This window comes from Ascaphus truei, chromosome 17, assembly GCF_040206685.1.
Source record: "Ascaphus truei isolate aAscTru1 chromosome 17, aAscTru1.hap1, whole genome shotgun sequence".
Classification (NCBI taxonomy): domain Eukaryota; kingdom Metazoa; phylum Chordata; class Amphibia; order Anura; family Ascaphidae; genus Ascaphus; species Ascaphus truei.
This window is the reverse complement of record NC_134499.1, coordinates 19754374-19779586: the sequence shown is the minus strand read 5'-3', so window position 1 is coordinate 19779586 and position 25213 is coordinate 19754374. Positions and strand designations below refer to the sequence as shown.

At 58.2% G+C, this 25213-nt stretch overlaps 1 protein-coding gene across 1 annotated transcript; it reads left to right on the top strand.

Moving 5' to 3' along the window:
* The first annotated feature begins 31 nt into the window (after nucleotides 1-31).
* On the top strand, nucleotides 32-17773 carry HEMK1 (HemK methyltransferase 1, mitochondrial release factors N(5)-glutamine). The gene is made up of 11 exons (XM_075574196.1): nucleotides 32-146; nucleotides 1222-1428; nucleotides 4080-4171; nucleotides 4848-4941; nucleotides 8734-8859; nucleotides 8958-9022; nucleotides 12024-12073; nucleotides 15486-15591; nucleotides 16095-16190; nucleotides 16276-16389; nucleotides 17199-17773. The coding sequence occupies exons 2-11, from the start codon at nucleotides 1225-1227 to the stop codon at nucleotides 17227-17229; spliced, it is 978 nt and encodes a 325-aa protein (XP_075430311.1). The 5' UTR covers nucleotides 32-146; nucleotides 1222-1224; the 3' UTR covers nucleotides 17230-17773.
* Nucleotides 17774-25213: the final 7440 nt, after the last annotated feature.

Genomic DNA, 25213 nt, shown 5'->3' with positions numbered 1-25213 from the left:
ACGTGACGACTGCCCTTCTAGTCACGTGTTGATGATTTAAAGCCGTGTTTAGCACTTGCCTATTAGGGAAGCAAGGGCGGCCATGTTTACTTTGGGCACAAAGGGGGCGTGGGTGAGCAGAGGGACACAGGAAGCAGCATGTCACTGTGAGTGAGTATGTATGTATGTATGTATGTGTGTATATGTATGTATGTATGTGTGTGTGTATGTATGTATGTGTGTATGTATGTGTGTATGTATGTGTGTGTATGTGTGTGTATGTATGTCTTTATATAGCGCCATCCGTGTACACAGCGCGTCACAGCAGTGACATAATATTATAACACATAGTGGGAATAAGTGCTTCGGGCATAAAAGTAACAGGAAAGGGAACCCCTGCCCCAAAGAGCTTACACTCTGAGGCTGCGCTTATAGTGTCGTCGACGCGACCGATGACGTCACCCGTCGCCATGCGATAGTTGCAATTCAAGTTTGGGCGACGTTGCTGGCTACAAGGCCAGTGACGTCATAAAAGGGGAGGGCAGAGGGACGGAGAAGCTCTCTGATTGGCCGCAAGGGGAGACCGTAGCCGAAAAAATCAACAGTGACTACCAGATTTTTGGTAGCACTATCGCTTGGTCGCGTCGTCGTGTGCACTCTAAGCGCCGACGAGGGTGACAATGCATTTGTTTTTCATGTCGCTGTCACTATATGCGCTTATAGCGACGGCGACCGATAACAAATTTATTGCCGCTGTTGTGTGCACTTATAGTAAGCGCGGAGAGACGGAAGCAATGCGAAATTTGGAAGCAGATCAAATTTGATTTTTCAGAGGCTGTCGCCACGTGACAGCCTCTGAAACAATGAATGACCTGGTCGCCCGCAGGGACGGGTGACGTCACCGTCGCGCGCACTATACGCACGGCCTAATTGTGAGCGAGTCTGCGTGTGTATATATAATACTTTATCCTCTAAGGTGACGAGTGCTGCTATATACTGTATGTATGCATGTATGTCTTTATTTATATAGCGTTTCACAGCAGTAATACACGTGACAATCATACAAATAACAAATAATACAAAGAACAGATCATGGGAATAAGTGCTTCAGACATAATGTAACATTTAGGAAAAGGAGTCCCTGCTCCGAAGAGCTTACAATCTAATCACCCGGCTCCTCTCCTGTGCTAATCAATAGTACCCAGTGACTCTCTCTCACCTTCTTATCTCTCTCTCTCCCAGGACATGATGCGATTTCCCCCTTTCGCCTTGCGCGGCCTCTTTGCAGATGTCGCCCACCCTCGGGTGCCATGCAGGAGGCTGGTAACGGGCGAGGTGACCCCGGGCAGGCTGGTCCAGCACTGGCTGAGGTTGTTTGAGACTCATGGAGTTTCAGAGCCGCGAGAATCCAGCGAGATCATCATAGCGCACGCGCTGGGAGCCAAGACCGTGAGTACAGAGCATCCCACTCGGGGCATAGCCTGCAGGGTGTCGCACGCAGAGCGTCTCGCTCTGGGCGCCACGCGCAGAGCGTCTCGCTCTGGGCGCCACGCGCAGAGCGTCTCGCTCTGGGCGTCACGCGCAGAGCGTCTCGCTCTGGGCGTCACGCGCAGAGCGTCTCAAGACAAGACAGAAATGCTCAATGCTACATCCAATGTGACAAAAATACATAGTAAAATACTTCAATATTCTCGTGAATAAGGGTCATTTAGTTAAATCCTGAGGCCAAAGCGTTATAAGCCTGAAGCCACGTCACAGCATGACCAGTATGCAGCCACGTCACAGCATGACCAGTATGCAGCCACGTCACAGCATGACCAGTATGCAGCCACGTCACAGCATGACCAGTATGCAGGTCCTAACTCTATCCTGCAGAGCGGGTCACTCTGGCCATAGCCCTCAGAGCAGCAAACGCAGACCTGTGTGTAGTAGCTGTGGGTAGTAGTTGTGTTGCTGTGTATGTGGTAATAGTAGTAGAGTTGTTGTGTGTAGTAGTTAATGTGTGTGTGTGTGTATGTGGTGGTAGTAGTAGAAGCATTGTTGTGTGTAGTAGTTAGTGTGCGTGTGTGTATGTGGTAATAGTAGAAGCATTGTTGTGTGTAGTAGTTAATGTGTGTGTGTGGGTATGTGTGTATGTGGTAATAGTAGTAGAGTTGGTGTGTGTGTGTGTGTGGTAGTACTGTACTAGCATTGATGTGTGTAGTAGTTAATGTGTGTGTGTGTTTATGTGTGTATGTGGTAGTAGTTAATGTGTGTGAGCAGCAGTTGTTGGTGTGTCAGGTAGTACTAGCATTGTTGTGTGTAGTAGTTAATGTGTGTGTATGTGTGTATGTGTTAGTAGTAGAAGCATTGTTGTGTGTAGTAGTTAATGTGTGTATGTGGTAATAGTAGAGTTGGTGTGTGTGTGTGTGTGTGGTAGTACTGTACTAGCATTGATGTGTGTAGTAGTTAATGTGTGTGTGTGTATGTGTGTATGTGGTAGTAGTTAATGTGTATGAGCAGCAGTTGTTGGTGTGTGTGGTAGTACTAGCATTGATGTGTGTGTAGTAACAGCGTTATTGTGTGTCACCTGCAGTTTCAGTGTATCAGCAGCGACTAAGAAGGTGATAGCATGACCGTGTCACTCAGACACCACGGGGTGACAGTGCCCGATACTGTCCCTCACACCGCAGGGTGACACCGTGACAGACGCTGTCCCTCACACCGCAGGGTGACACCGTGACACGCTGTCCCTCACACCGCAGGGTGACATCGTGACAGACGCTGTCCCTCACACCGCAGGGTGACACTGTGACAGACAATGTCCCTCACACCGCAGGGTGACAGTGGCCGATACTGTCCCTCACACCGCAGGGTGACACCGTGACAGACGCTGTCCCTCACACCGCAGGGTGACACCATGACACGCTGTCCCTCACACCGCAGGGTGACACCGTGACACGCTGTCCCTCACACCGCAGGGTGACAGTGCCCGATACTGTCCCTCACACAGCAGGGTGACACCGTGACAGACGCTGTCCCTCACACCGCAGGGTGACACCGTCACACGCTGTCCCTCACACTGCAGGGTGACACCATGACAGACGCTGTCCTTCACACCGCAGGGTGACACCGTGACACGCTGTCCCTCACACCACAGGGTTACAGTGCCCGATACTGTCCCTCACACCGCAGGGTGACACCGTGACAGAGACGCTGTCACTCACACCACAGGGTGACACCGTGACAGACGCTGTCCCTCACACCACAGGGTAACACATTGATACTGTCCCTCACACCGCAGGGTGACACCGTGACAGACGCTGTCCCTCACACCGCAGGGTGACACCGTGACACGCTGTCCCTCACACCACAGGGTGACAGTGCCCGATACTGTCCCTCACACCGCAGGGTAACACCGTGACAGAGACGCTGTCACTCACACCACAGGGTGACACCGTGACAGACGCTGTCCCTCACACCAGAGGGTGACAGATTGATGCTGTCCCTCACACCGCAGGGTGACACCGTGACAGACGCTGTCCCTCACACCAGAGGGTGACAGATTGATGCTGTCCCTCACACCGCAGGGTGACACCGTGACAGACGCTGTCACTCACACCACAGGGTGACACCGTGATAGACAATATCCCTCACACCGCAGGGTAACACATTGATGCTGTCCCTCACACCGCAGGGTAACACATTGACGCTGTCCCTCACACCGCAGGGTGACACATTGACGCTGTCCCTCACACCGCAGGGTGACACATCGATGCTGTCCCTCACACCGCAGGGTGACACATTGATGCTGTCCCTCACACCGCAGGGTGACGGAGACGCTATCCTTCGCAGAGCATCTCACTCGGCATAGCCCGTAGAGCGTTACACGCAATGTGTCTCACTCAGGATAAAGCCCGCAGAGTGGCAAACAGCTGTTTCTAGTAGTTGTGTAGCTGTGTGTGTAGCAATGTAGTCGTGTTTCTGTGTGTAGTAGTAGCATTGCCGTGTGTGTGTAGTAGTTGTTGCTGTGTGTAGTAGCAGTTGTTGCTGTGTGTAGTAGAAGCGTTGTAGGGTGTGATAGTAATCGTGTTGCTGTGTGTCACCTCTGTCACTGGCAGTTTCCGAGTCTCCCCCCCTCTGTGACTCGGCGTCACATCTCTGCGGATCAGCTGAAGGACATACAGAGCATGTGCCAGCAGCGCCTGGGAAGGTGACAGCACGGCCGTGTCACTCAGACACCACAGGGTGACAGTGCCCGATACTGTCCCTCACAACGCAGGAAGACACTGTCCCTCACACCACAGGGTGACAGTGACACAGACGCTGTCCCTCACACCGCAGGGTGACAGTGACACAGACGTCCCTCACACCGCAGGGTGACACAGTGACAGACGCTGTCCCTCACACCACAGGGTGACACAGTGACAGACGCTGTTCCTCACACCACAGGGTGACACAGTGACAGACGCTGTCCCTCACACCGCAGGGTGACACAGTGACAGACGCTGTCCCTCACACCGCAGGGTGACACAGTGACAGACGCTGTCCCTCACACCGCAGGGTGACACAGTGACAGACGCTGTCCCTCACACCGCAGGGTGACACAGTGACAGATGCTGTCCCTCACACCGCAGGGTGACACAGACGCTGTCCCTCACACCGCAGGGTGACACAGTGACTGATGCTGTCCCTCACGTGGCAGGGAACGCAGTGACAGAGACACTGTCCCTCACACCACATAGTGACACAGTGACAGGTGCTGTCCCTCACATCGCATAGTGACACAGATGCTGTCCCTCACACCGCATGGTGACACAGAGACGCTGTCCTTCACACAGCAGGGTGACACAGGTCAGGCTTCTGTGTGACATCTGTTGTTTCACTAGGGTCCCCGTTCAGTACATTATTGGAGAGTGGGATTTTCTGGACATGACCCTGAAGATGAGACCCCCTGTATTTATCCCGCGGCCTGAGACGGAGGTGAGCAAGCACTGCAGGAGGAGGGTTACCTCGGTGTAGGAATAACAAATACAGTATATATAATGCAGCGTACATCGCTCTGCAGTACTGGCTGTGAACACATGGGGGAGCTCCAGACACAAGTAACATGTTACTGAGCCAAGAGACAGCTCAACTGTTGCCACAAGTATGTCCCCGTCCTGTGCAGACCTTCCCCCCCCCCCTCCCGGGAACCCATCCCACACACACAGACCCAGCACCTGTCGCACGCAGGCCCCACGTCCCCGTCACACGCAGGCCCCACGTCCCCTGCACACGGAGATCCCCGTCCACTGCACACGCGGGCCCCACGTCCCCTGCACACGCAGGCCCCACGTCCTCTGCACACGCAGGCCCCACGTCCCCGTCACACGCAGGTCCCACGTCCCCGTCACACGCAGGTCCCACGTCCCCGTCACACGCAGGCCCCACGTCCCCTGCACACGCAGGCCCCACGTCCCCTGCACACGCAGGCCCCACGTCCCCGTCACACGCAGGCCCCACGTCCCCTGCACACGCAGGCCCCACGTCCCCTGCACACGCAGGCCCCACGTCCCCATCATACGCAGGCCTCACGTCCCCGTCACACGCAGGCCCCACGTCCCCTGCACACGGAGATCCCCGTCCACTGCACACGCGGGCCCCACGTCGCCATCACACGCAGGCCCCACGTCCCCTGCACACGCAGGCCCCACGTCCCCTGCACACGCAGGCCCCACGTCCCCTGCACACGCAGGCCCCACGTCCCCGTCACACGCAGGCCCCACGTCCCCGTCACACGCAGGCCCCACGTCCCCGTCACACGCAGGCCCCACGTCCCCTGCACACGCAGGCCCCACGTCCCCATCACACGCAGGCCCCACGTCCCCGTCACACGCAGGCCCCACGTCCCCGTCACACGCAGGCCCCACGTCCCCGTCACACGCAGGCCCCACGTCCCCGTCACACGCAGGCCCCACGTCCCCGTCACACGCAGGCCCCACGTCCCCGTCACACGCAGGCCCCACGTCCCCGTCACACGCAGGCCCCACGTCCCCGTCACACGCAGGCCCCACGTCCCCGTCACACGCAGGCCCCACGTCCCCGTCACACGCAGGCCTCACGTCCCCTGCACACGCAGTCCCCACGTCCCCGTCACACGCAGGCCCCACGTCCCAGTCACACGCAGGCCCCACATCCCCTGCACACGCAGGCCCCACGTCCCCTGCACACGCAGGCCCCACGTCCCCTGCACACGCAGGCCCCACGTCCCCATCACACGCAGGCCCCACGTCCCCGTCACACGCAGGCCCCACGTCCCCATCACACGCAGGCCCCACGTCCCCATCACACGCAGGCCCCACGTCCCCGTCACACGCAGGCCTCACGTCCCCGTCACACGCAGGCCTCACGTCCCCTGCACACGCAGGCCCCACGTCCCCGTCACACGCAGGCCCCACGTTCCCGTCACACGCAGGCCCCACGTCCCCGTCACACGCAGGCCCCACGTCCCCGTCACACGCAGGCCCCACGTCCCCGTCACACGCAGGCCTCACGTCCCCGTCACACGCAGGCCCCACATCCCCTGCACACGCAGGCCTCACGTCCCCGTCACACGCAGGCCCCACGTCCCCTGCACACGCAGGCCCCACGTCCCCTGCACACGCAGGCCCCACGTCCCCTGCACACGCAGGCCCCACGTCCCCGTCACACGCAGGCCCCACGTCCCCGTCACACGCAGGCCCCACGTCCCCGTCACACGCAGGCCCCACGTCCCCGTCACACGCAGGCCCCACGTCCCCGTCACACGCAGGCCCCACGTCCCCGTCACACGCAGGCCCCACGTCCCCTGCACACGCAGGCCCCACGTCCCCGTCACACGCAGGCCCCACGTCCCCGTCACACGCAGGCCCCACGTCCCCGTCACACGCAGGCCCCACGTCCAGGCCCCCCGTCCCCTGCACACGCAGGCCCCACGTCCAGGCCCCCCGTCCCCTGCACACGCAGGCCCCACGTCCCGTCACACGCAGGCCCCCCGTCCCCGTCACACGCAGGCCCCACGTCCCCTGCACACGCAGGCCCCACGTCCCCTGCACACGCAGGCCCCACGTTCCCGTCACACGCAGGCCCCACGTTCCCGTCACACGCAGGCCCCACGTCCCCTGCACACGCAGGCCCCACGTCCCCTGCACACGCAGGCCCCACGTCCCCGTCACACGCAGGCCCCACGTCCCCGTCACACGCAGGCCCCACGTCCCCGTCACACGCAGGCCCCAAGTCCCCGTCACACGCAGGCCCCACGTCCCCGTCACACGCAGGCCCCACGTCCCCGTCACCCGCAGGCCCCACGTCCCCGTCACACGCAGGCCCCACGTCCCCGTCACACGCAGGCCCCACGTCCCGTCACACGCAGGCCCCACGTCCCCGTCACACGCAGGCCCCACGTCCCCGTCACCCGCAGGCCCCACGTCCCCGTCACACGCAGGCCCCACGTCCCCGGCACACGCAGGCCCCACGTCCCCGTCACACGCAGGCCCCACGTCCCGTCACACGCAGGCCCCACGTCCCCGTCACACGCAGGCCCCACGTCCCCGTCACACGCAGGCCTCACGTCCCCATCACACGCAGGCCCCACGTCCCCTGCACACGCAGGCCCCACGTCCCCGTTACACGCAAGCCCAACGTCCCCGTCACACGCAGGCCCCACGTCCCCGTCACACGCAGGCCCCACGTCCCGTCACACGCAGGCCCCACGTCCCCTGCACACGCAGGCCCCACGTCCCCTGCACACGCAGGCCCCACGTCCCCTGCACACGCAGGCCCCACGTCCCCTGCACACGCAGGCCCCACGTCCCCTGCAAACGCAGGCCCCACGTCCCCTGCACACGCAGGCCCCACGTCCCCTGCACACGCAGGCCCCACGTCCCCTGCACACGCAGGCCCCACGTCCCCTGCACACGCAGGCCCCACGTCCCCTGCACACGCAGGCCCCACGTCCCCTGCACACGCAGGCCCCACGTCCCCTGCACACGCAGGCCCCACGTTCCTGTCACACGCAGGCCCCACGTCCCCGTCACACGCAGGCCCCACGTCCCCGTCACACGCAGGCCCCACGTCCCCGTCACACGCAGGCCCCACGTCCCCGTCACACGCAGGCCCCACGTCCCCGTCACACGCAGGCCCCACGTCCCCGTCACACGCAGGCCCCACGTACCCGTCACACGCAGGCCCCACGTCCCCGTCACACGCAGGCCCCAAGTCCCCGTCACACGCAGGCCCCACGTCCCCTGCACACGCAGGTCCCACGTCCCCTGCACACGCAGGTCCCACGTCCCCGTCACACGCAGATCCCACGTCCCCGTCACACGCAGGTCCCACGTCCCCGTCACACGCAGGCCCCACGTCCCCGTCACACGCAGGCCCCACGTCCCCGTCACACGCAGGCCCCACGTCCCGTCACACGCAGGCCCCACGTCCCCGTCACACGCAGGCCCCACGTCCCCGTCACACGCAGGCCCCACGTCCCCGTCACACGCAGGCCCCACGTCCCCGTCACACGCAGGCCCCACGTCCCCGTCACACGCAGGCCCCACGTCCCCGTCACACGCAGGCCCCACGTCCCCGTCACACGCAGGCCCCACGTCCCCGTCACACGCAGGCCCCACGTCCCCGTCACACGCAGGCCCCACGTCCCCTGAACACGCAGATCCCCGTCCCCTGCACACGCAGGCCCCCTTCCCCTGCCACACGTGGCACCTGTCCCTGTGTTGTTGCTGTCACACCTCTTGGTTTCAGGAGCTGGTCGGGCTGGTTCTGCGTGACGCCTGTGGGGGGCTGAGATGCTCTGCGGACCCTCTGATCCTGGAGGTGGGATGCGGTTCAGGAGCTGTGTCTCTGGCATTACTCCGGAGGCTTCCGCAGGTAAGGGGGGGGAGCCTGTCACTGTCATGCTGCCATTGTGCTCCCAGCAGGGACTGCCCGTGTATGTCAGTTTAAAGATGGCTGTCTCTTTCTCACAGGGACGCGTCATCGCAGTCGACAGCAAGGAAGCAGCCGTGAGTCTGACCAGGGAGAACGCAGAGAGGTGACAAGGAAGGAAGGGGGGTGCAACTACTATGTGAGCAGGGCCTCCACTACAGGGGGGCTGCCACCACCAAGAATACAGGAAAATATAATCGCTGGGGTCTTTGGTCCCTGTTTACTAAGCAAAATATGTAATTAGTACATGAATATCCTGTAGCAAAATGTGTCCGAAAATTGAATTCCTCTCTTCAAAGCGGGACCGGGTCAGTTAGAGCCAAAGACAGTCACTTATTACATTTTAGATTTAATATACAGCAGTAGTAAAGCGCTTAGGTTCCAGAAAAAGAATATTACAAGAACATACAGTACAATAAATGCAGACCGTTTAATCCAATGAAAAAGGGGGAGACACAGGAAATATAACTTCCGTTTTCCCGTTACGTTGAAGGAAATCCGGGCGGGGCCGCAGACACGGCGCCTGTGTACAATTTCTCCTATACCCAAATGCAGGGTGGGCAACTTCAACCCTCAACAGGTTTAAAAGGATACAGGTGCTTCAGCACAGGTGGCACAAGCCCACCTTCTGGGCGTGTCCTTAACCCCACCTTCATCCATTTCTAATGGCACTTTTGTGGCTAGAGGAGAAGGGGGAAAAAAAACCTTTCTTTGGAATAAAAACCTACCTGGCTATAGACCCGCTCATAACGTTATTTCTACTTCGAAGAACGCCATTTTCACTGTATAATTAAAATACAGGCGTGGATATCTTCATGTGTTTACTGCTAAATTTGAGAGCTAAATGGATATCTTTGTGTGTGTGTGTGTCCCCCTCCCCCTAACAATCGTGGACTGTCTAGCATCATTCAATTCGGCAGATCGCAAATGTTACAAAGATGTGTTTTGGATTCTGATTTGAATACAGCAAGACCCTGCTTTTCGGCGATCCACCGAGAAGGGGGCCGCCATGTCCGCGCACGCGCAGAACGGGGGCCGGTCCGGGGTCGCGCATGCGCAGAATGGAGGGTTTTTCCGATGTTGCGCGTGTGTAGAACGGCGCATTGCCGGTCTGCGCATGCGCACATAACGAAAATCGGCGGTTCTGCTTTCCGGCCATTTTCGCTTTGCGGCGGGTCCTTAGAACGGAACCCGCCGCATGACTGGGGCCCTCCTGTATATCAGATTAGCGATATTTTTTTATTTGGTAAATTTACACAAACTTTTGGACTGCCTTCCTAACAGCGCCCTCTTGCATTCCCAAACCCTTTCAGGAATATCTTTAAAGTTATATTTAAAAGGTTTTGTGTGTATTTCTGCTGTCAAAAATTAGTTGTGAGGCCATATTTCAATCCCCCCTTTTTCAAAGCCAGCCGTTGACCTTAGATAACATCACTCCTAGACTAACACAGAAAATCCAGGCCAGGCATTGACCGGTCTGTAAAACAATACATTTATTTTTAAATTGTAACAAGTTAACTGTTTGAGTGCCAGATTAAAATGCTCAATATTTTCATGTTCTCATCCATATAGGAGTAATAGGGAGCGGTTATATGGGGTAATAGGAGGAGTTATATGGGGTAATAGGAGGAGTTATAGGGAGGAATTATATGGGGTAATATGAGGTGTTATAGGAAGTGGTTATATGGGGTAATAAGAGGAGTTATAGGGGGAGAGTTATATATCAGGTAATAAGAGGAGCTATAGGGAGTGGTTATATGTGCTAATAGGGAGTGGATATATGTGCTAATAGGGAGTGGATATATGGGGAGGTTACATAGTAGATGAGATTGAAAAAAGACATATGTCCATCCAGTTCAACCTATGCTAAATTTAGATGACAGATACTGTATCCTATATTTGTACTTACAGTATATTGATCCAGAGGAAAGCAAACACAAACCCCAGTGACATATCCAATGACATCTTATAAGGGGAAATGAATTCCTTCCTGACTCCAAGAATTGACAATCAGATTAATCCCTGGATCAACATCCTTCCCATGTTACTTATTTGGTATATCCCTGTATACCTTTTCTTTTTAAAAAGATGTCCAACCTTTTTTTGAACAAATCTATTGTATCTGCCATCACAGTCTCCATGGGTAATGAATTCCATATTGTAACTGCCCTTACTGTAAAGAACCCTTTCCTTTGTTGCTGGTGAAATCTCCTTTCCTCCAACCTTAGGGGGTGCCCCCGAGTCCTTTGTACTGCCTTTTGGGATTAAAAGTTATTTTGAAAGCTGCTTGTATTGTCCCCCAATATATTTGTATATAGTTATCATATCCCCTCTTAGACGCCTCTTTTCTAATGTAAATAAATTAATTTAGCTAGCCTCTCCTCATAAGTTAGAATGTCCATCCCCTTTATTAATTTGGTGGCTCTTCTCTGCACGCTCTCTAGTTCCATAATGTCTTTTTCTATGGATTGGTGCCCAAAATTGTACTCCATATTCAAGGTGTGGTCTTACTAATGCTTTATAAAAGGGCAGAATTATGTTTACTTCCCTTCCATCCATTGCCCGTTTAATGCAAGATAAGATCTTGTTTGCCTTTGCAGCTGCTACATAACATTGGGCACTATTGCTAAGGCTGCGCTTATAGTGCTGGTGACGTCAGGCTGCGGTCGCTGGAAAAATCAAATTGAGATGACTTCCAGTGATCGCGACCAAGCCGTCACCGTGTCGCGCTTACTAGAAGCGTACGCGACAATGCATTTGTTTTGACGCTACGTCGCTGTCTACAAGCGCTCCTCAAGCCTTCTCCATCAAGGATTCTCCTAATGTATCCCCATGTCATTTGTAAGTTGTCTATTTATTGTCTATTCTTGTTTCCCAAATTGGATAACCTTACATTTATCTGTATTAAACCCCATCTGCCATTTACCTGCCTAATATTCCAGTCTCTCCAAGTCCTTCTGGAGAGAATTACACCCTGCTCTGATTTTATTACCTTACACAATTTAGTGTCAGCAGCAAAGATGGAGACTTTGCTCTCGATGCCACCTCAAGGTCATTAATAAACAAGTTACAACGTTTCTGCCCTAACTTTGCGTTGCTCTCCTCAGATTGGGTCTTCAGGACAGAATTCAGATTCTGCAGCACAATATCTTAACAGGTGAGTAATCAGAACATGCGCTGGCACCGCTCTGCTATTCCTGCGCTGACAGCGCTCTGCTATTCTGCGCTGACACCGCTCTGCTATTCTGCGCTGACACCGCTCTGCTATTCCTGCGCTGACACTGCTCTGCTATTCTGCGCTGACACTGCTCTGCTATTCCTGCGCTGACACCGCTCTGCTATTCTGCGCTGACACCGCTCTGCTATTCTGCGCTGACACCGCTCTGCTATTCTGCGCTGACACCGCTCTGCTATTCCTGCGCTGACACCGCTCTGCTATTCTGCGCTGACACCGCTCTGCTATTCCTGCGCTGACACCGCTCTGCTATTCCTGCGCTGACACCGCTCTGCTATTCCTGCGCTGACACCGCTCTGCTATTCCTGCGCTGACACCGCTCTGCTATTCTGCGCTGGCACCGCTCTGCTATTCTGCGCTGACACCGCTCTGCTATTCCTGCGCTGACACCGCTCTGCTATTCTGCGCTGACACCGCTCTGCTATTCCTGCGCTGACACCGCTCTGCTATTCCTGCGCTGACACCGCTCTGCTATTCTGCGCTGACACCGCTCTGCTATTCCTGTGCTGACACCGCTCTGCTATTCTGCGCTGACACCGCTCTGCTATTCTGCGCTGACACCGCTCTGCTATTCCTGCGCTGACACCGCTCTGCTATTCTGCGCTGACACCGCTCTGCTATTCCTGCGCTGACACCGCTCTGCTATTCTGCGCTGACACCGCTCTGCTATTCCTGCGCTGACACCGCTCTGCTATTCCTGCGCTGACACCGCTCTGCTATTCCTGCGCTGACACCGCTCTGCTATTCCTGCGCTGACACCGCTCTGCTATTCCTGCGCTGACACCGCTCTGCTATTCTGCGCTGACACCGCCTGCTATTCCTGCGCTGACACCGCTCTGCTATTCTGTGCTGACACCGCTCTGCTATTCCTGCGCTGACACCGCTCTGCTATTCCTGCGCTGACACCGCTCTGCTATTCCTGCGCTGACACCGCTCTGCTATTCTGCGCTGACACCGCTCTGCTATTCTGCGCTGACACCGCTCTGCTATTCCTGCGCTGACACCGCTCTGCTATTCTGCGCTGACACCGCTCTGCTATTCTGCGCTGACACCGCTCTGCTATTCTGCGCTGACACCGTTCTGCTATTCCTGCGCTGACACCGCTCTGCTATTCTGTGCTGACACCGCTCTGCTATTCTGTGCTGACACCGCTCTGCTATTCTGCGCTGACACCGCTCTGCTATTCCTGCGCTGACACCGCTCTGCTATTCTGCGCTGACACCGCTCTGCTATTCCTGCGCTGACACCGCTCTGCTATTCTGCGCTGGCACCGCTCTGCTATTCTGCGCTGACACCGCTCTGCTATTCTGCGCTGACACCGCTCTGCTTTTTTTCGCTGGCACCGCTCTGCTATTCCTGCGCTGACACCGCTCTGCTATTCTGCGCTGACACCGCTCTGCTATTCTGCGCTGACACCGCTCTGCTATTCTGCGCTGACACCGCTTTGCTATTCTGCGCTGACACCGCTCTGCTATTCCTGCGCTGACACCGCTCTGCTATTCTGCGCTGACACCGCTCTGCTATTCTGCGCTGACACCGCTCTGCTATTCTGCGCTGACACCGCTCTGCTATTCTGCGCTGACACCGCTCTGCTATTCTGCGCTGACACCGGTCTGCTATTCTGCGCTGACACCGCTCTGCTATTCTGCGCTGACACCGCTCTGCTATTCCTGCGCTGACACCGCTCTGCTATTCCTGCGCTGACACCGCTCTGCTATTCCTGCGCTGACACCGCTCTGCTATTCCTGCGCTGACACCGCTCTGCTATTCTGCGCTGACACCGCTCTGCTATTCCTGCGCTGACACCGCTCTGCTATTCTGCGCTGACACCGCTCTGCTATTCCTGCGCTGTCACCGCACTCTTATTCCTGCGCTGTCCCCACGCGCTGGCACCGCTCTGCTATTCCTGCGCTGTCCCCACGCGCTGGCACCGCTCTGCTATTCCTGCGCTGTCCCCACGCGCTGGCACCGCTCTGCTATTCCTGCGCTGTCCCCACGCGCTGGCACCGCTCTGCTATTCCTGCGCTGTCCCCACGCGCTGGCACCGCTCTGCTATTCCTGCGCTGTCCCCACGCGCTGGCACCGCTCTGCTATTCCTGCGCTGTCCCCACGCGCTGGCACCGCTCTGCTATTCCTGCGCTGTCCCCACGCGCTGGCACCGCTCTGCTATTCCTGCGCTGTCCCCACGCGCTGGCACCGCTCTGCTATTCCTGCGCTGTCCCCACGCGCTGGCACCGCTCTGCTATTCCTGCGCTGTCCCCACGCGCTGGCACCGCTCTGCTATTCCTGCGCTGTCCCCACGCGCTGGCACCGCTCTACTATTCCTGCGCTGTCCCCACGCGCTGGCACCGCTCTGCTATTCCTGCGCTGTCCCCACGCGCTGGCACCGCTCTGCTATTCCTGCGCTGTCCCCACGCACTGGCACCGCTCTGCTATTCCTGCGCTGTCCCCACGCGCTGGCACCGCTCTGCTATTCCTGCGCTGTCCCCACGCGCTGGCACCGCTCTGCTATTCCTGCGCTGTCCCCACGCGCTGGCACCGCTCTGCTATTCCTGCGCTGTCCCCACGCGCTGGCACCGCTCTGCTATTCCTGCGCTGTCCCCACGCGCTGGCACCGCTCTGCTATTCCTGCGCTGTCCCCACGCGCTGGCACCGCTCTGCTATTCCTGCGCTGTCCCCACGCGCTGGCACCGCTCTGCTATTCCTGCGCTGTCCCCACGCGCTGGCACCGCTTTGCTATTCCTGCGCTGTCCCCACGCGCTGGCACCGCTCTGCTATTCCTGCGCTGTCCCCACGCGCTGGCACCGCTTTGCTATTCCTGCGCTGTCCCCACGCGCTGGCACCGCTTTGCTATTCCTGCGCTGTCCCCACGCGCTGGCACCGCTCTGCTATTCCTGCGCTGTCCCCACGCGCTGGCACCGCTCTGCTATTCCTGCGCTGTCCCCACGCGCTGGCACCGCCCTGCTATTCCTGCGCTGTCCCCACGCGCTGGCACCGCCCTGCTATTCCTGCGCTGTCCCCACGCGCTGGCACCGCTCTACTATTCCTGCGCTGTCCCCACGCGCTGGCACCGCTCTACTATTCCTGCGCTGTCCCCACGCGCTGGCACCGCTTTGCTATTCCTGCGCTGTCCCCACGCGCTGGCACCGCTTTGCTATTCCTGCGCTGTCCCCACGCGCTGGCACCGCTCTGCTATTCCAGCACTGACGCCGCTCTGCTATTCCTGCGCTGTCCCCACACGCTGGCACCGCTCTGCTATTCCTGCGCTGTCCCCACGCGCTGGCACCGCTCTGCTATTCCTGCGCTGACGCTGCTCTCGCTCCTTGTTACACAGACCCCCTGGAGCGTCTCCTCGCTTGGGGTCCTGTGGATGCTGTGGTCAGTAACCCGCCTTACATACCCAGCGCTGATATGTCGCGGCTGGACCCCGAGATCCTCAGGTAACCACAGTGCAGATATACAGAGTGTGTGTGTGTGTGTGTGTGTGTGTGTGTGTGTGTGTGTGTGTGTGTGTGTGTGTGTGTGCGCGCGTGTGTGTGTGTGTTAGATATACATATACACATGCAAGACAAAGAAGTCTCAACAATAGTGTGTCGGTGTAGTAAGCTTATCCTGTCATTGTGGAATGTGCGCACGTTTTGTTTACCTGGGGTCCCGCCCCTCTTTGGGCGTGTTGAATATATTTGCGCATGTTATAATTGACGACATTAAAGTTTGTTACATTTTCTGGGAATATTTTGCGTGCTCGTTATTGAGACTTCTTTGTTTTGCTTGTGCTATATTTGCCGTTGTCTCCGAGCACCGATCATTTTCTCTATCTTAGAGTACATCTAACGGTCCTATAAAAAGGTATTTATAAGAGGTGTGTGTGTGTGTCATTCTCCCTCCCGCTGCGCCATGCTCTGCAAAGTCTCCCTGTATAACGCGCCCTCTGGGGTCTCAGGTACGAGGACGCCGCAGCATTAGACGGGGGTCCGGACGGGATGGACGTGATTACCGGAGTGTTGCATCTCGCCGCTCGCCTCCTAAAGCATGATGGGTAAGTGGTGGCTCCTCAGAATGCTGCAGTGGCCGGGAGGGGGCGGACACGGCGGGTACTTAAACGTCCCTCTGCTTCTCTGCAGCGATGTTTTCCTGGAGGGAGACCCCCGACACCCAGAGATGCTGCTCCGGTGGCTGCACATACACCCAGAGGTGCACCTCCAACTAATCAGCACTGTGCGAGACTTCTGTGACAAGTACGTATCTACTAAAGTCTCTGCTATTCCAGCGCAGGCACACTGCTCTGTCACTGCTATTCCAGTACTGACAGCGCGGGCACACACATCGCTCTCTCTGCTATTCCAGTACTGACAGCGCAGGCACACTCACCGCTCTCTGCTATTCCAGTACTGACAGCGCGGGCACACTCACCGCTCTCTCTGCTATTCCAGCACTGACAGTGTGGGCACACACACCGCTCTCTCTGCTATTCCAGTACTGGCAGTGCGGGCACACACACCGCTCTCTCTGCTATTCCAGTACTGACAGCGCAGGCACACTCACCGCTCTCTGCTATTCCAGTACTGACAGCGCGGGCACACTCACCGCTCTCTCTGCTATTCCAGCACTGACAGTGTGGGCACACACACCGCTCTCTCTGCTATTCCAGTACTGGCAGTGCGGGCACACACACCGCTCTCTCTGCTATTCCAGTACTGACAGCGCGGGCACACTCACCGCTCTCTCCGCTATTCCAGTACTGACAGTGCGTGCACACTCACCGCTCTCTCTGCTATTCCAGTACTGACAGTGCGTGCACACTCACCGCTCTCTCTGCTATTCCAGCACTGACAGTGCGGGCACACTCACCGCTCTCTCTGCTATTCCAGTACTGACAGCGCGGGCACACACACCGCTCTCTCTCCTATTCCAGTACTGACAGCACGGGCACACACACACAGCTGTCTTTGGTATACCAGGACTGACGGTGCACACAGATTTCTCTACAATTCCAGTAATGATGGCTTACATACGCACACCGCTGCGTCTCCCTTCTCGCCCTCAGGCCGCGGTTTGTTCACCTGCGCAGGTCCTGACGCTGGACGGACCAGCACTCTTCTTGTCTGAGCACCAGTTAGGGGAGGGTACAAGATAAGGGAAGACATCGCCGCTCTCCTGCTTCCAAACTCCAATCTTACTCCGCAGAAAGATACAGGCATACCCCGCATTAACGTACGCAATGGGACCGGAGCATGTCTGTAAAGCGAAAATGTACTTAAAGTGAAGCACTCCCTTTTCCCACTTATCGATGCGTGTATTGTACGGCAATTGTCATATACGTGCATAACTGATGTAAATAACGCATGTGTAACAGGCTCTATAGTCTCCCCGCTTGCGCACAGCTTCGGTGCAGGTTTGGAGCCGGTATTGCTGTTCAGGACGTGCTGACAGGCGCATGCGCGAGCTGCCGTTTGCTTATTGAGCGAAATGTCCTTACTCACGAGTGTACTTAAAGTGAGTGTCCTTAAACCGGGGTATTTCTGTACTACACATATACATCGATCGGAAGTGTTGTATCTTGGGAAGTACATTTGCATAAACACGCCCTCTCTGTGTGTAATTAAAGAGCTCCACAAAATACCCTGTTCAGTAAATCAGTGAAACACAGGCTCGTGCGCAGGCAGGTGCACTCCCGCTTCTCACGTGCGCAGGCAGGTGCACTCCCGCTTCTCACGTGCGCAGGCAGGTGCACTCCCGCTTCTCACGTGCGCAGGCAGGCGCGCTCCCGCTTCTCACGTGCGCAGGCAGGTGCACTCCCGCTTCTCACGTGCGCAGGCAGGCGCGCTCCCGCTTCTCACGTGCGCAGGCAGGTGCACTCCCGCTTCTCACGTGCGCAGGCAGGTGCACTCCCGCTTCTCACGTGCGCAGGCAGGTGCACTCCCGCTTCTCACGTGCGCAGGCAGGTGCACTCCCGCTTCTCACGTGCGCAGGCAGGCGCGCTTCTTCACAGGCGCGCACGCTTCTCTCACACTGGCGCGCACGCTTCTCTCACACTGGCGCGCACGCTACTTCTCTCACACACTGGCGCGCACGCTTCTCACACACTGGCGCGCACGCTACTTCTCTCACACACTGGCGCGCACGCTTCTCACACACTGGCGCGCACGCTACTTCTCTCACACACTGGCGCGCACGCTTCTCACACACTGGCGCGCACGCTACTTCTCACACACTGGCGCGCACGCTACTTCTCACACACTGGCGCGCACGCTACTTCTCACACACTGGCGCGCACGCTTCTTCTCACACACTGGCGCGCACGCTACTTCTCTCACACACTGGCGCGCACGCTTCTCACACACTGGCGCGCACGCTACTTCTCTCACACACTGGCGCGCACGCTTCTCACACACTGGCGCGCACGCTACTTCTCTCACACACTGGCGCGCACGCTTCTCACACACTGGCGCGCACGCTACTTCTCTCACACACTGGCGCACGCTTCTTCTCACACACTGGCGCGCACGCTTCTCGTCACACACTGGCGCGCACGCTACTTCTCTCACACACTGGCGCGCACGCTTCTTCTCACACACTGGCGCGCACGCTTCTCGTCACACACTGGCAGGCGATTACATCTCCCTGCATGGTTATGTCGCTCTGCGCGTTATTATACCGCAGTGTGTTATTATATGGCTCTGTGTTATATCTTTATGCGTTGTGACAGAGTCACTGACTCAGTAGGCTGGAATGGAGGATATGTGTACCTTCCAGCACTCAACCAGTTAACCTACTGCTGGAGAACTGCATGCACCTGCAGCCTAATTAAGCAGGATTCCTGAGAGACTGCAGGTTCAAAAGACACAGGAAGCTGGCATACTGTGAGCCAGAGAGGGAGACTGTTTTCCCCAGAAAAGTTGGGGCAGACAGGTGTGCTCCCCAGCTAACGGAAGCTGGTAAAGAGAGTGAGAGAACAAAACACAGAACCCCAGCAAGCTCTTTTTGGGAACCCCTGAGCCCCCACAAAATATATATGTTTATAAGTGTCAAAAAGGAGAGCTATTGAGCGTGCCATATCTATACAACAAACAACAGAGAAGCCCAATGCTACTTAATAAGGTTAATAAGAATCCCACCCAAATTGAAGTGCTGAAGATAAATGGTGTGAAACCCAACACTGAAGTTACGCTGATGGAAAAAGGTTCAAAAGCCATCACCGCTAAAGCGGAGTCGCTGTCTGCACAAGAGAAGGCCAAACAGTCACTGGCGAGGGAACGCAATGAGCTGCCCGAGGTTCAGGCTCTTCTGCAGGGTAAGGGAGACTGAGCACAAGAGGAAGAAGACAGAGATGCATCTTCAGGATAAGCAGAACAAGGGCACAGAGCGGCACAGAGTCCGGGCAGGGGGAGCTGATAGACAGCAGGATGCTCAGGAACCTTTGCAAAAGGGGACACTACAAAGGCGGTGCTTCAACCCTAGACTCAGGCTGATACAAGATGGATGTAGCGAAGGACCAGTCTGCTGTGCTCCCCCCCCCCCCATCTCCCCCGGTGTGTGAGAGAGCTGTGCTCCCCCCCTCCTCCCCCAGTGTGTGAGAGAGCTGTGCTCCCTCCTCCTCCCCCGGTGTGTGAGAGAGCTGTGCTCCCCCCCTCCTCCCCCGGTGTGTGAGAGCTGTGCTCCCCCCCTCCTCCCCCGGTGTGTGAGAGAGCTGTGCCCCCCCCCTCCTCCCCAGGTGTGTGAGAGAGCTGTGCTCCCCCCCTCCTCCCCAGGTGTGTGAGAGAGCTGTGCTCCCCCCTCCTCCCCCGGTGTGTGAGAGAGCTGTGCTCCCCCCCTCCTCGCCCGGTTTAGGAGAGAGAGCTGTGCTCCCCCCCTCCTCCCCCGGTGTGAGAGAGAGCTGTGCTCCCCCCCTCCTCCCCCGGTGTGTGAGAGAGCTGTGCTCCCCCCTCCTCCCCCGGTGTGTGAGAGAGAGCTGTGCTCCCCCCCCCTCCTCCCCCGGTGAGAGAGAGCTGTGCTCCCCCTCCCCCCCCGTGTGTGAGAGGGCTGTGCTCCCCCCTCCTCCCCCGGTGTGAGAGAGCTGTGCTCCCCCCCTCCTCGCCCGGTTTAGGAGAGAGCTGTGCTCCCCCCCTCCTCCCCCGGTGTGAGAGAGAGCTGTGCTCCCCCCCCCTCCTCCCCCGGTGTGAGAGAGCTGTGCTCCCCCCCCCTCCTCCCCCGGTGTGTGAGAGAGCTGTGCTTCCCCCCTCCTCCCCCGGTGTGAGAGAGGGCTGTGCTCCCCCCTCCTCCCCCGGTGTGTGAAAGCTGTGCTCCCCCCTCCTCCCCCGGTGAGAGAGCTGTGCTCCCCCCTCCTCCCCCGGTGTGTGAGAGAGCTGTGCTCCCCCCAACTCCCCCGGTGTGTGAGAGTGCTGTGCTCCCCCCTCCTCCCCTGGTGTGAGAGAGTGCTGTGCTCCCCCCCCTCCTCCCCCGGTGTGAGAGAGAGCTGTGCTCCCCCCCTCCTCCCCCGGTGTGAGAGAGAGTTGTGCTCCCCCCCTCCTCCCCCGGTGTGAGAGAGCTGTGCTCCCCCCCCTCCTCCCCCGGTGTGTGAGAGAGCTGTGCTCCCCCCCTCCCCCCCGGTGTGAGAGAGGGCTGTGCTCCCCCCCTCCTCCCCCGGTGTGTGAAAGCTGTGCTCCCCCCTCCTCCCCCGGTGAGAGAGAGAGCTGTGCTCCCCCCTCCTCCCCCGGTGTGTGAGAGAGCTGTGCTCCCCCCTCCTCCCCCGGTGTGTGAGAGTGCTGTGCTCCCCCCTCCTCCCCCGGTGTGAGAGAGTGCTGTGCTCCCCCCCCCTCCTCTCCCGGTGTGTGAGAGAGCTGTGCTCCCCCCCTCCTCCCCCGGTGTGTGAGAGAGCTGTGCTCCCCCCCTCCTCCCCCGGTGTGTGAGAGAGCTGTGCTCCCCCCCTCCTCCCCCGGTGTGTGAGAGAGCTGTGCTCCCCCCCTCCTCCCCCGGTGTGTGAGAGCTGTGCTCCCCCCCTCCTCCCCCGGTGAGAGAGAGAGTGCTGTGCTCCCCCCTCCTCCCCCGGTGTGTGTGAGAGCTGTGCTCCCCCCCTCCTCCCCCGGGTGTGTGAGAGAGCTGTGCTCCCCCCTCCTCCCCCGGTGTGTGAGAGAGCTGTGCTCCCCCCTCCTCCCCCGGTGTGAGAGAGAGCTGTGCTCCCCCCCTCCTCCCCCCGGTGTGAGAGAGAGCTGTGCTCCCCCCTCCTCCCCCGGTGTGTGTGAGAGCTGTGCTCCCCCCTCCTCCCCCGGTGTGAGAGAGTGCTGTGCTCCCCCCTCCTCCCCCGGTGTGTGAGAGCTGTGCTCCCCCCTCCTCCCCCGGTGTGTGAGAGGGCTGTGCTCCCCCCTCCTCCCCCGGTGTGTGAGAGCTGTGCTCCCCCCTCCTCCCCCGGTGTGTGAGAGCTGTGCTCCCCCCTCCTCCCCCGGTGAGAGAGAGCTGTGCTCCCCCCTCCTCCCCCGGTGTGTGAGAGAGCTGTGCTCCCCCCCCTCCTCCCCCGGTGTGTGAGAGAGCTGTGCTCCCCCCCTCCTCCCCCGGTGTGTGAGAGAGCTGTGCTCCCCCCCTCCTCCCCCGGTGTGTGAGAGCTGTGCTCCCCCCCTCCTCCCCCGGTGAGAGAGAGAGTGCTGTGCTCCCCCCTCCTCCCCCGGTGTGTGTGAGAGCTGTGCTCCCCCCCTCCTCCCCCGGTGTGTGAGAGAGCTGTGCTCCCCCCCTCCTCCCCCGGTGTGTGAGAGAGCTGTGCTCCCCCCCTCCTCCCCCGGTGTGTGAGAGCTGTGCTCCCCCCCTCCTCCCCCGGTGAGAGAGAGAGTGCTGTGCTCCCCCCTCCTCCCCCGGTGTGTGTGAGAGCTGTGCTCCCCCCTCCTCCCCCGGTGTGAGAGAGAGCTGTGCTCCCCCCCTCCTCCCCCCGGTGTGAGAGAGAGCTGTGCTCCCCCCTCCTCCCCCGGTGTGTGTGAGAGCTGTGCTCCCCCCTCCTCCCCCGGTGTGAGAGAGTGCTGTGCTCCCCCCTCCTCCCCCGGCGTGTGAGAGCTGTGCTCCCCCCTCCTCCCCCGGTGTGTGAGAGGGCTGTGCTCCCCCCTCCTCCCCCGGTGTGTGAGAGCTGTGCTCCCCCCTCCTCCCCCGGTGAGAGAGAGCTGTGCTCCCCCCTCCTCCCCTGGTGTGTGAGAGGGCTGTGCTCCCCCCTCCTCCCCCGGTGTGTGAGAGCTGTGCTCCCCCCTCCTCCCCCGGTGAGAGAGAGCTGTGCTTCAGTGTGTCAGTTCCCAGGAAACCGGGAGGGATTCTCCCTGTTCCAGGCTTCCTGGGAAGCGCTTGCAGGCTGCTCTGTGATTGGCTGGAGGCCCCGGCTGCTCACGCCCCCGGCTGTATTTGTATTTCTTAGAAAGGAGCGAGTTCAGAGAACTGACAGGGAGGGGGCGTACACAGAAACATGACAGGGAGGGGGTGTACACAGAAACATGACAGGGAGGGGGTGTACACAGAAACATGACAGGGAGGGGGTGTACACAGAAACATGACAGGGAGGGGGTGTACACAGAAACATGACGGAGGGGGTGTACACAGATACATGGCAGGGAGCGGGCGTACACAAACATGACAGGGAGGGGGCGTACACAGAAACATGACAGGGAGGGGGTGTACACAGAAACATGACAGGGTGGGGGTGTACACAGAAACATGACAGGGAGGGGGTGTACACAGAAACATGACAGGGAGGGGGTGTACACAGAAACATGACAGGGAGGGGGTGTACACAGAAACATGACAGGGAGGGGGTGTACACAGATACATGGCAGGGAGCGGGCGTACACAAACATGACAGGAAGGGGGCGTACACAGAAACATGACGGAGGGGGTGTACACAGAAACATGACAGGGTGGGGGTGTACACAGAAACATGACAGGGAGGGGGTGTACACAGAAACATGACAGGGAGGGGGTGTACACAGAAACATGACAGGGTGGGGGCGTACACAGAAACATGACAGGGTGGGGGCGTACACAGAAACATGACAGGGAGGGGGTGTACACAGAAACATGACAGGGAGGGGGCGTACACAAACATGACAGGGAGGGGGTGTACACAGAAACATGACAGGGAGGGGGTGTACACAGAAACATGACAGGGAGGGGGCGTACACAGATACATGACAGGGTGGGGGCGTACACAGATACATGACAGGGTGGGGGCGTACACAGAAACATGACAGGGTGGGGGCGTACACAGAAACATGACAGGGTGGGGGCGTACACAGAAACATGACAGGGAGGGGGTGTACACAGAAACATGACAGGGAGGGGGCGTACACAGATACATGGCAGGGAGCGGGCGTAGACAAACATGACAGGGAGGGGGTGTACACAGAAACATGACAGGGAGGGGGTGTACACAGAAACATGACAGGGTGGGGGCGTACACAGAAACATGACAGGGTGGGGGCGTACACAGAAACATGACAGGGAGGGGGTGTACACAGAAACATGACAGGGAGGGGGCGTACACAGAAACATGACAGGGAGGGGGTGTACACAGAAACATGACAGGGAGGGGGTGTACACAGATACATGGCAGGGAGGGGGTGTACACAGATACATGGCAGGGAGCGGGCGTACACAAACATGACAGGGAGGGGGTGTACACAGATACATGACAGGGTGGGGGCGTACACAGAAACATGACAGGGAGGGGGCGTACACAGATACATGACAGGGTGGGGGCGTACACAGAAACATGACAGGGTGGGGGCGTACACAGAAACATGACAGGCAGGGGGTGTACACAGAAACATGACAGGGAGGGGGTGTACACAGATACATGGCAGGGAGGGGGTGTACACAGATACATGGCAGGGAGCGGGCGTACACAAACATGACAGGGAGGGGGTGTACACAGAAACATGACAGGGAGGGGACGTACACAGAAACATGACGGGGAGGGGACGTACACAGAAACATGACGGGGAGGGGGTGTACACAGATACATGACGGGGAGGGGGTGTACACAGAAACATGGCAGGAAGGGGGCGTACACAGATACATGACAGGGAGGGGACGTACACAGATACATGACAGGGAGGGGACGTACACAGATACATGACAGGGTGGGGGCGTACACAGAAACATGACGGGGAGGGGACGTACACAGAAACATGACGGGGAGGGGACGTACACAGATACATGGCAGGGAGGCGGTGTACACAGATACATGGCAGGGAGCGGGCGTACACAAACATGACAGGGAGGGGGTGTACACAGAAACATGACAGGGAGGGGGTGTACACAGAAACATGACAGGGTGGGGGCGTACACAGAAACATGACAGGGTGGGGGCGTACACAGAAACATGACAGGGAGGGGGTGTACACAGAAACATGACAGGGAGGGGGTGTACACAGAAACATGACAGGGAGGGGGTGTACACAGATACATGGCAGGGAGGGGGTGTACACAGATACATGGCAGGGAGCGGGCGTACACAAACATGACAGGGAGGGGGTGTACACAGAAACATGACAGGGATGGGGTGTACACAGAAACATGACAGGGAGGGGGTGTACACAGATACTGCACCGACACACTTTATTCGAGCAAATACCCAGTATGTACCTGGCAAATACCTGGAATGCGCCGCTCCTCACCTCTGACAAGCCCCGTTGCGTTTGCCTTCCCAGCCTGGGTTCATGCCTGGCTGACGGGCAGCTGATCTGTTAAATGATAATGATTAGGATTTAATAGGCTGCAATGCTTCGCGTGTCTACCAGATGGCATAAATTCATGAATTGTAATGCAGTATATATATATATATACTGTGCAGTATTGCAGCCAGCGGGAATAAAATGCTTCAATCCCTGCCTGGAAAATACCTCAACGCACTCGGGCAGAAAACAGTCACAAACCTCAATACACCCGGGTATACCCGAATTCGTGGGACTAGCCGAGCTCGAATAAAGTGTGTCGCCAGTGTACATGGCAGGGAGGGGGCGTACACAGAAACATGACAGGGAGGGGGTGTACACAGAAACATGACAGGGAGGGGACGTACACAGAAACATGACGGGGAGGGGACGTACACAGAAA